The sequence below is a fragment of the Toxorhynchites rutilus genome, chromosome 2, assembly GCF_029784135.1.
Source record: "Toxorhynchites rutilus septentrionalis strain SRP chromosome 2, ASM2978413v1, whole genome shotgun sequence".
Taxonomy (NCBI): Eukaryota; Metazoa; Arthropoda; class Insecta; order Diptera; family Culicidae; genus Toxorhynchites; species Toxorhynchites rutilus.
The window spans coordinates 263050705-263062472 of record NC_073745.1 but is presented as its reverse complement, the minus strand read 5'-3'; the positions used below and the strand labels follow the sequence as shown (position 1 = coordinate 263062472).

General features: G+C 40.6%; 1 protein-coding gene across 1 annotated transcript; it reads left to right on the top strand.

Moving 5' to 3' along the window:
- The first annotated feature begins 1606 nt into the window (after positions 1-1606).
- On the top strand, positions 1607-4123 carry LOC129769363 (peroxisomal leader peptide-processing protease). Its single transcript, XM_055771588.1, has 6 exons — positions 1607-2196; positions 2251-2903; positions 2958-3201; positions 3257-3722; positions 3781-3866; positions 3952-4123. Exons 1-5 carry the CDS (start codon positions 2194-2196, stop codon positions 3864-3866), a joined length of 1452 nt encoding a protein of 483 aa, XP_055627563.1. The 5' UTR covers positions 1607-2193; the 3' UTR covers positions 3952-4123.
- Positions 4124-11768: the final 7645 nt, after the last annotated feature.

Below are 11768 nucleotides of genomic sequence, written 5' to 3'. Positions count from 1 at the left end.
TGCTTATCATTTTTGGATAGACCTTCAAAGTTTTCTCTACACTACACCACTATTTGTCATTCTATCATATACGAATTATTACAGGATATTACAACTTGATCGTATCGGACGGAGAAGATATTCATTCATCAATAAAACGTTGTATCATGATTGATTATATGTTACGCTATATTATTAATTGAAACATTGAAGAATAGTTGCTCTTCTAGCCGTCTTCTCACATAGCACGGAATCAGCTGAAATGAGCTGGGTGGAACGAAACTAGAATTGACAGGTGGTTCGTTATTGACACTATCTAGGCGAGAGACACTTCCAAGTGTCGCGAGACGATAGGGTTCAGATTTATTTTCTATCATTATTTTCAAATGTCCAAGTTTTTCATAACTAATGATTCGTTTATTCTAAGGCTACGCTTAGCATGAGATTTTAGGGATACAAACAGAGCCGAATTTGAATCGTGTACATGTCACATGTTTATCATATCTATAATTAGCTTATTACACAGCTGCTATTTTTCGACGTTAGAGTTAGAGTCCCTTCTATACCGTTGCATATGGTACACATTTACACAGTAGCCTATATTCAAGCGTAAGAGTTTTCTATTTGTTCTTCCATTATCCAGTAAGACCGGACAGCGGAGACAGTTGATTGATCACTGTTGAGTTATTTATAGAACAGCAGCCCGATGTGTCTTGCAGAACAGAGCAGTTGTATGGATGAATCGATCTTATTTCGACCGTGGATCGATCTCCATCGCTGATGATTGTTGCGTGGACGTAGTTATTCTGTAATAACACAAAGATGGTCAATGAGGGCCCTGAGTTTTGAACTCACGATCGATCGCTTACCAAGCGAACGCGCAACCAATGTGGCTACAGTGGCCCCCTTAAGGATACACTTGACTAAACAAATTCTGCAAACATTAGAACACTGTGAAAATCCAGTTTTTGGCATTTTTTTTCAAAATTGATTTAAAAAAAATAAAAATAAAATTCACCGAAGCAACGTATTAACCTTGTATAGATTTTTTTGAGTTCACAAATGCCTTTCAATTTGCGCTAAACCATAATTCATTGAATTAGGAGAATTTTTTCATTCAAATTTAAATATCAGTATATTGAAAGGTCTTACAGGAACGATATAGAGATCAAATGAAAGCTGATTGATAAGGTTAGTTCACAAAATCTTTGAAAAACAGAAAAAAAATAGATTTCTTCCCAATATTTTTGTGCACTACATCTACATACACAGAAATAAAAACGTGTTCGAAGGACATTTCATAACATGAAGTTTAAACTATGAAATGATGTGCATCCCATCTCCATACGTTGATTTTTCACGAAGTTAAAGCACTAAATCTCCTAAAAAATTCGATTTCGCACTCTGTTCCTCCAATGATTTGTCGAGTTCATTTAGCCTCGGTCGAACAGTGTATGAGCACCTAAACTGTGTCCTGCGAGCTTAACACACAATGTGAAAGCCTCTACTGTTACGTAGAAGAGATGTGAGCAGTTTGATGTTTGTTTTGATTTGTTCCTGCTTGTCCCCTACTAGAAATCAAGATGCTGAACTATAGGTGTTTCGTTCTTGACACTTTCAGGACATGACGTGAGACGAGTAGCGAGACGTAACTTTCAGAATTATTTACTTTTTGTTTGGGTGTGTGGTTATGATTTCAATGTCAACTCGCTAAGGAAAATAATTGAAGGAAAAAATAAGCAAATATATATTCGTGGAATATAGTGCACAACCTCCTTTTGCTCTAGCCAATTACCGTTACAAGCCCTTTCCGGATCTTCTTCCCGGTATATGCACAGCATTCTCCTCCTCCCTGAGCGAAATCAGTGAAGCCACAATCAGCGTTATTGTTTGTCACCATCGCCGTAAGCTGATAGTACTCTTTTCCCCGCCGATGGGAGCCAAACAGAAGTACATTTTGCTTGGAAAGAAAGGCGAAAAGATATACTAAAACATCCTTCTGCACTGTTATGATTCGGCAATAAAGCGCGAGCAGCTATTTTGCCAACGAATGTATTTGTCACCAAAAGATACGACTTGTTTTGTAAACAAATTTGTTTTTTCACGAGCAATGGCCGAACAGCAATTTTGACATTGCGGTCCACCTATAATACAACGTCTTGCTAGAAATCATTGCGTAAATTCAAATGATTTCCTTCAAATATTGTTGCAGCAATGGTTAGTTTCTGAAACATGGTATGGTTTGCGAGTTCATAAATCTTTTTTTTGCAGTTATCTTACCCAAATAACGGGATCATTTATTGTCCTAATGGCACCCATAGGAACTCGGCAGTGATACTACAGAATGATTTAATTTTAACTAGCGGTCTTATTCTTTTGCAAGTGCCCCAGTACAAGATACAGGACCACGAATCCTTCAAGAATTATAATTTTATCGATGTTAGAGAATATGATGAATTTGGTAGCATGCATGAGATAGATTTCAGGGTAATTTTGAAAACTAATGAGAATACATATGTCGAAAAGAAAGCAGTAATCATCTGCTTATTGTATTCGAAAGATATAGACGATGCAATCAGCATGCATTTCAAAAATTTGAAATTTCTGGTTCACGAAGAATATAAACACATTTCTGAATATAGCAAATATTTTTCATCTTTCTTATTATTACAATATAGAAATAGTAACTTGTCGACACTAGAAATTGAATCGCGATTTAGAATTATCGCTAGACATGCACCAAATCCATTAGCACCGTCTGAGGAAATAGTTTGTGTTAGCACACCTTTCGGGAATGAGCTGTTCCTGAATAGTGTTAGCTATGGCCATGTGGCTAATCTTTTTGGCAAGGACAATTGTCTTGGATTACTGAATATATCGACGGCGTTTGGTTGCGAAGGCGGGGGAATTTATGACAAAGATATGTAGGTTCCGAAATCTGATTCATTTACACCATATTACACATTTTACTTTTACAGAAATCTTCGGAGTATTCTGCTTGGATCTTCATTTGTTAGTCAAAATGACAATGTTTGCTTCCCGATAGCAGCCAATATAAGCGAAATAACGAAAATGTTGTGCCCTGAGGAGATAACACACTGGAGAATGCCTACTGAACAATGTGTTTGCATGATTGATTCAATGAACTGTTGGGGAACAGGTTGCCTCTTTCGCATGAATGACCATAATTATGTACTAACATGCGCACATGTGATAAGCAGTGTAAGTTTCTTGATGTAGAATACATTACATTGAATCAAATTTGTCTGATCCACAGGAAAACATTGTTTGTCACGTTGATGGCCAGAATTTACAAATAAAATTATTGTTCAAAAATCCCATTTTTGATAGCGCATATGACATTGCTTTTTTTGAAGTTTCCGATAAGTTATCATCACAGCGAAGTAGCTTTTGTCAGCTTGCAAAGTACATTCCAAAAATAGGGCAACGAGTTCTTTCGGTTGGATTTCCGCTGTTCAAAGGATTTGGGTTGAAAGATAATTTTGCCCCAAGTGTGTATCGCGGCCGCATTATCAGCTATTCGGAAGGAGTGTTGATAACCGATTGCCCTGTTCAAGCAGGACAAAGCGGTGGTCCGATATTCGACACGCAAGGCAACCTAATTGCTGTGATGGTCTCCAACTTCAAAAGTACGCTACCCGAGAGAATATATCCGTACTACAATATGTGCATTCCAATTTGCGATATATACCACATACTGGAGAGCTACACCAAAACGAACGGTCTGTATATTATGTGCACGATATTACGACCTTACTATTTATAATACGAAATTTCCAGACTTGAACATATTGAACAGTTTGAAGGCGAAGAGCCACATTGTAGACAAATGGAAATTACGCAGTTCCGTTAATAATAAACTTTAGGTAAAATTCACTCTGCACAGAAATAAAGATGTTCTTTTATCATAAATTAATTGATAACCGTTTGAATTCTAAAATATATTTTCAGTGTTGCAGAATCACGTTTTCGTATCCCTGCTCGTATATCGGCGGCTTATATTCAATGCTCGATCCAAATACATCAAGCGTGAGGGGCATATTGATACAATGATTGATTTCTAACAGGGTTTGATTCCATTTTAAATAAAACGCGAAAGTTGTATGAGTTTTTTCATTTGAACCAAAAATTGGAGCTTGATATTTACTTTTTAAAGAAATTACAAAAACTACGGGAGGTTAATATCTGTAATATAACCACAAGGTTGACTTTGGACTACCGTTGGTTTAGTGATCATTTGTTCGAAGTTGCATCTATATCATTTCCAATAGACAAAATATCTGTCCCTTCCAATCGGCCTACATAAATGTTGCGCTCGCTCTTCCTTCCTCACAACACCCACTTCCCGTTTGAGAAATTGTTGAGTAAACATCGTTTGCCGGCGTTGAGCGGGAATGAATTGTCTTTCTCAAGAATCATTGTACCCCTGAGTTGCCGAATTACGTAATATTCTTCTTTTTCTAAACTGGCTCTAACGTCCCTAGAAGAACTTCACCGTCTTAACTTGCATATTACTTGCGTCATTTATATTAGTACTTAGTTGAGATTTCTATGCCAGATAACACGCCTTGAAAGCATGAATGTGGCAAGCTCTAGAGAATACGCGTGACCACAGTGCAAGTCGGAGGAAATTTCCAGATTCCCTTTCCGACTAGAAAGGGAATCGAATCCGAACCTCCGGCATGTTAGGTGTGATACTAAAGCCTCCATGGGAGCCCTAAATCCGCTCGACACAGCCGTGCCCTTTGCAGTATCCTATCGTTGAAGTCGTTCCGGTTCTGTTGTCGATGATCGGATAGAGGTCTCCCATTTGCCTGGTTAAGGCAAGTACCACAATGTTAACAGTTTCGATTCTGCTGATGAACCTTCGCTTTCTAGCACAGTACATACGCAAATACTTTAATGTACTGAACTGCATGCATACTACCAGAACGTTGGTGGTATTAACAGCTGTCTCAACGAGTATCGACTCGCTTGTTCGGATGGCTGCTACGACATCATCGCTTTGACGGAGACCTGGCTCGACGACCGCACTCTGTCCAACCAAGTTTGCGGGTGAAACTATGAAGTATTCCGCACGGAACAAAGTCAATCAATAGTACAAAATCATCCGAGGGTGGTGTTCTCATAGCTGTTCATGGTCCTGTGTGTCCATAGCTGTCCACCACCACTGTCCATGGTTCTGTGTCGAACAAATGTGGGCTTCGATAAAACTAGAAGGTAGAAAGCTGTACCTCTGCGTAGTTTATATTCCTCCTGATCGTATTCGAGGCGTTGCATTGATCGATGCGCAAGCACAATCGGTGTCGGCAATAGCTTCACGTGCGCTTCCAGCTGACGAAATTGTTGTACTTGATGATTTCAATCTTCCAAACATAAAGTGGCAAATTGGATCTGGAAGATTTCTACCCAGTCCCCCTTCCATGCTGGGACGAACGCCTTACTAGACGGTTATAGCTATAATCTGCTTCAACAAATTAATTCTATTAGGAATGAAAATGACCGCATGCTTGATCTCTGCTTCGTGAGCAAACCAACTCCGATATTATCGGTACCACCTGTGCCTCATCATCCTCCACTTTACCTTACTATAAAAACCAGCATGAACAGTTTCAGCATCGTTCCTACCGCTGTCCACTATAATTTTAAAAGTGCTGATTTTAATAGTATGGATATTGCTCAGCTATTCGGACTCGAGAACGATAGCACAGCAGACCGTTACATCAACAAAGCCGACACCCATGGGTATAAGCGGTCAGGAAGTACGTTTTGTCTGACACTGTCCACATTTGAGGTAACGAAGCGGTCGACCGGCCTGCTGAAATAGATCACACGGGACTTTTCCTTACGCCGCTGGACGAGATTGTAGAACGCCAACTCCTCGCATCTTTTGGGCCGATAGGTGGTTCGCAGAGAAAAGTTAATTTTTGCGGGAAGTAAAAGGTTCCATCACAAGTTTCGAAGGTATCGAAACAATGAGAGAGCAGTGAGTACTATCCAGACTAAGAACTGGACAGTACTCGGTTTCACACGGCTCTAACACGTCACCCAGATATGGATGACACTTCCCTCATTCAAATTGTATTGGATTTTTGAAAATAATATGACAGCATAGGCACCTAAATATATAGCGTCAGCCTGACGGGGCCGGGAGTTCAATATTTCGACAATGTTTGTCTTACAACTATGTTAGTAATATGTAACCGATTACTCACGGTTGGCTCGAGGTTAGTATTACAAGTGTTTTCGTAATTGTTATGTTGCTGTCTCCAATGCTCTGTACGTGTGCCCGACACGGGATACTTCCTACTGGGATGCAGCTCACCATCAATCAACAACGCCCCCCTAGTCTGTACCCCATATCTATGGGATAGAATGGTCACTAGCCGGCACAAACATCAGCTCGTGTAGAGTTGTCATGAGCGGTACAACCTTTGGCTCTTGTTGAATGATCTGCACAACCTTTGGTATCTGTAAAAAGTGTCTGTATGTATTACCACGACTAAGTAAAAGTTTATAGATCGGATAGGAGGGATATGAAACATAGACACAACGAAGAAAACATCATTAAACGTTGACATCGGTGTTTCTGAGGAACAGGTATAGATGAAGCAGACGGCTACCTAAGATATCCCGGACGGGGATATCCGATTGTCTGCTTTTTGCTCTCAGTGCTCTAGAGAGCTGCGAGAGAGCAGCATGGAACCGGATGCACGACCAAACATTATGCTCGATGTCGTGGTAGCCACGTGGTAGCCTCGCAACAAACTATCACAAAGATTGTTTGCTGCGAGCCCAATGCGATAGAGATGCGCCTTTAGGCTTTAGTGATTGGACATAAACTGAGATATCACGCGAATGAAATCACGACCTAAATGTAACTATAGGATTTGTAGAAAAATACTAGAATCTTTACCACATTATTGTAAAATTGATACTATACCTTCAATCACTACGGATACGGAGTTTTTTGTAGTTTTTTGCGAAACATTTTGGCATGTGTTATCGTTGTCAATTAGTCTTCAAAATGAAAAAAAAATATTGCTAGGTCATGTAAAAGTTGACTACAAACTAAGTTTGATCTTCGTTTAATAATTTATCCGCAATTTTGGCCCCACAAGAAGCTCAGAAACGTCGCGTTGGGCGACGAACGTGTTAACAGAGAACCTATCCACCAACTCCGCGGTCACTGCAACTTCCATAACTCAGTCGAGCATTTTTTGTACGTCTGGCTGAAGTACGAGGACCAGTGAAATATGTACGGGATCAGCGGGAATGTTTGGAACGTCGAGAGAGACGATTCGTCGAGGGTTGGAGCATTATTTTATTACTTAAAACTTATTACTTATTTTACAAAATTCGACAAATCCACAATCAACAACACGATGGTAGAATTCTCAATTGCCCTCCTCTCATGTAACAATTCAGCTCCGGTGTCGGACAAGATTAAATTCAACTTGTTGAAGAATCTTCCCGACTTGGCAAAACAGCGTTTGCTGAACTTGTTCAACAAGTTTCTGGAGCTGAATATTGTCCCGCATGACTGGAGACAAGTGAGAGTGATAGCCATACGAAAACCCAACAAGCCGGCTTGCGATCACAACTCGTATAGGCCGATCCTGTATTCGCAAATTCTCGCGTAACTTTTGAAAAGGTCCTATGTAACAAATGTAAACAAATCGTGTTAATGGATGCACGCTATTAGTTTTCAATCATTGAATGTATTACAAAAACAATCGTTCACGTATCTATCTTCTTCATATTTTTGTCGCCGATACAAAAAATATCCAATGTACAGATTTGAATTTTAAGCACCCGGCTGTTACTTCGGACGCCACTCTCCTCCGACGGCCGAAACGTCCGAAGTAACAAAGCAGTCAAAACAACTCGCAGTCGTACTTCGGTCGTTTTGGAATTTGTTTCTTACAAGTGTTGTTATCGATTTCAGTGCAATTCAACGAGTGATAACAATAATAATCAGTCTTTAGAACGAAATGCTGATATTTGGATTGTTGTTTATTAGTTAGTTTCAAATTTTTATAGTGCAACGTAATATGTCCAATGTGCAAACGCGGGCAGTCAAAACGTCCAATGTAACATTTTTCGCTCCGAGGCTTCAACCTTAATCTCAAATCACGGAACAATAGTTACGATTGGTTTTACGGAGTTATTCTTGACAGCTAGTGGTGAAAACAGTGATCAAAATTGATAGCTTTTAAGACAATTCGCGAAATAGTGTTCGGGTCTTCAACTACGTTTTTCTCGAGTTGGCGAAAATGTTACATTGGACCTTTTCAAAAGTTACGCGAGAATTGTTAGAAAAAATGATTCTACTTCGTTTGGACAAGTAGGTCGAAACGAACAATTTGCTGTCAAATACGCAGTTTGGCTTCCGCCGAGGTAAAGGGACAAATGATTGTCTCGCGCTGCTATCTTCTGAAATCCAAATCGCATTTGCTCGCAAAGAACAAATGGCTTCCGTTTTTCTCGATATCAAAGGGGCATTTGATTCAGTTTCCATGGAAATTCTCTCAGAGAAGCTTCATAATCGTGGACTTTCACCAATTCTCAATAATTTCCTGTACAATTTACTGTCAGAAAAGCACATGATTTTCTCTCATGGCAGCTCGAAATCTTCTCGTTACAGTTTTATGGGCCTACCACAAGGCTCCTACCTAAGCCCCCTCTTGTACAGTTTTTACGTCAATGATATGGATGATTGTCTAACTAGAGACTGCACGCTGAGACAACTTGCAGACGATGGAGTTATTTCCATCACGGGTACTAATCCCGTCGCTCTGCAAAAGTCGTTGCAAGATACCATGAACAATCTGTTCACGTGGGCCCTCAAGCTGGGTATCGAATTCTCTACGGAGAAAACTGAAATGGTCGTTTTTTCTAGGAAGCACGAACCCGCCCAATTCCAGCTTTACCTATCCGGCAAAACGATCCAACACTCTATGTTTTTCAAATACCTGGGTGTATATTTTGATTCTAAATGTACCTGGGGGAGACACATTGCGTATTTGAAACAGAAATGCCAGCAAAGAATAAATTTTCTCCAAATAATAACCGGAACATGGTGGGGTGCCCATCCAGGAGACCTCATTCAGTTGTACAAAACAACGATATTGTCAGTGTTAGAATATGGCAGTTTTTGCTTCCGATCAGCTGCCAGGATTCATATTCTCAAGCTGGAGAGGATACAATATCGTTGCCTGCGTATAGCCATGGGGTGTTTGCATTCGACACATACGATGAGTCTCGAAGTTTTGGCAGGAGTACCCCCGCTTACTCTTCGGTTCACAGAATTATCCTACAGATTTCTCATCCGTTGCAAGATCATGAATCCATTGGTGATTGATAACTTCGAAAATCTACTACAACTGACTCCTCAGTCAAGTTTTATGTCTTTATACCATGAGTACCTTACCCACGACGTGCACCCTTCACCAGGCATCTCCAACCAAGTTTGCTTCCCATACTTTTGCAATTCCTCTGTCATTTTTGATCTGTCCATGCGACAAAAAATCCATGGAATACCAGATCACCTACGCTCCAATGTTATTCCGTCGATATTTTCGGAAAAATATGGGAAAGTTGGATCTGATAAAATGTTCTTTACTGACGGTTCATACATAAACGGGTCCACTGGCTTCGGCAACTTCAATGAAAATTCCAGTGCCTCTTTCAAACTCAAAGATCCTTGTTCCGTGTATGTCGCAGAAATGGGTGCGATATACTATGCTCTAGGGATCATTGAAACACTGCCCATCGACCATTATTTTATTTTTTCAGACAGTCTCAGCTCAATAGAGGCAATCCGCTCGATGAAAGTTGATAAACGCTCATCTTATTTCCTAACAAGAATAAGACATCTATTGAGTGTTTTGGTCGAAAAATTATTCAAGATTACCTTTGCATGGGTTCCCTCTCATTGCTCGATTCCGGGGAATGAGAAAGCGGACTCGCTAGCTAAGGTGGGCGCTTCAGAAGGCACACTTTTTGAAAGGCAAATTGCCTATAATGAATTTTTTCACATTCCTCGTCAGGACACACTCGTTAGTTGGCAGCGCATGTGGAGTGAAGATGAGTTCGGTCGTTGGTTACACACGATTATCCCTAAGGTTTCGACGAGTGCTTGGTTTAAGGGATTGAATGTCGGTCGTGATTTCATTCGCGTGATATCTCGGCTCATGTCCAATCACTACAACCTAAACGCGCATCTCTATCGCATTGGGCTCGCAGCAAACAATATTTGTGATTGTGGCGATGGCTACCACGACATCGAGCATGTTGTGTGGTCGTGTATCCGGTTCCATGCTGCTCGCTCTCAGCTCTCTAGAGCACTGAGAGCACAAGGCAGACAATCGGATATCCCCGTCCGGGATATCTTAGGTAGCCGTGATCCTGATCTTCTGCTTCATCTATACCTGTTCCTCAGAAACGCCGATGTCAACGTTTAATGATGTTTCCTTCGATGTGTCCCTGTTTTATATCCCTCCTATCCGATCTATAAACTTTTACTTAGTCGCGGCAATACATACACACACTCTTTACAGATACACGGGTCAAAGGTTGTGCAGTCCACTGATGATTCAACAAGAGCCAAAGGTTGTACCGCTCATGACAACTCTACACGAGCTGATGATTGAGCCGGCTAGTGACCATTCTATCCTGGATTCCTCGAGTCGAGAAGACGCACCACGCTAGATATGGGGTACATACTAGGGGGGCGTTGTTGATTAATGGTCAGCTGCATCCCAATAGGAAGTATCCCGTGTCGGGCACAAGTACAGAACATTGGAGACAGCAACATCCCAATTACGAGAACACTTGTAATACTAACCTCGAGCCGACCGCGAGTAATCGGTTACATATTACTAACGTAGATAATAAGAAAAACTGTCAAAATATTGAACTCCGGCCCCGTCAGGCTAACGCCATATGAGCCTTGATAAAAATATATATTTTGGAAAAACAAAAAAAACACGATCATCCTTGTTCCTTCCCTTTTATAGTCATGGATCTTCTAGGCATCTTTTCGCGGCGCGGATTCCTTCCCACTGGGGTTGGCGCCATGACCCGAGGGCATCCTTGCCAACCAACCAACAACAAGAACCCGAGCAAGCACTGAGCAACAACAAACAAGAAAATGGTTATGAATTTTGAATATGAAGAAAACAACATATTCTGAATATGTTGAACGTAATTCAACGTAAAATCAAGTATGATGAGATTGTAAAAACTTTCTGTAATGTAATAATCAAAATTGCGGCATTATTAATGGCCTTTTCCATAGGAAACCAGCCCAGGAACCTGAAAGTCTCTAAAATGAAGAATTGAAATAAGAAAAAAAAACATTCAGAAGTTGAACAAAAAAAACACCGTCGAATAATCATCTTGGACAACCGAAAAAACATCTATCGTACTGAATACGACATACGGTAGAGGGTGTAATTCCTTCGCAACCGAGAAAACTATCTATATGTTTGTTCAAAATGGACTTGCCGATTTCTAAAAGCACGCGACGGGGCTGTAGAGCCGGTTCCGTGCCATTGTGTTCGTTTTGCAACCCCGCTTTCAGTCGCTATAATTGTTTGGTCGAGTTTCTCACGCGTAGTGATGAGGCTCACTCCCACCTGAGCAGGCTTGTAAATAAGCAGAATTTCTGGTATTGAGCGGCTGCCAATCCGAGGAAACTCAATGGAAGACCTTTACCCCCTCCTAAGATAAATACAGTATACATATTTCGAATCGTTTCAGCT

Bases quoted from the DNA above. Each gene is read 5' to 3' on its own strand.
- LOC129769363 (XM_055771588.1), top strand. The intron at 3,202-3,256 runs GTAAGTTTCTTG...TCTGATCCACAG, and splicing joins GCGCACATGTGATAAGCAGT to GAAAACATTGTTTGTCACGT. The intron at 3,723-3,780 runs GTCTGTATATTA...CGAAATTTCCAG, and splicing joins GAGCTACACCAAAACGAACG to ACTTGAACATATTGAACAGT.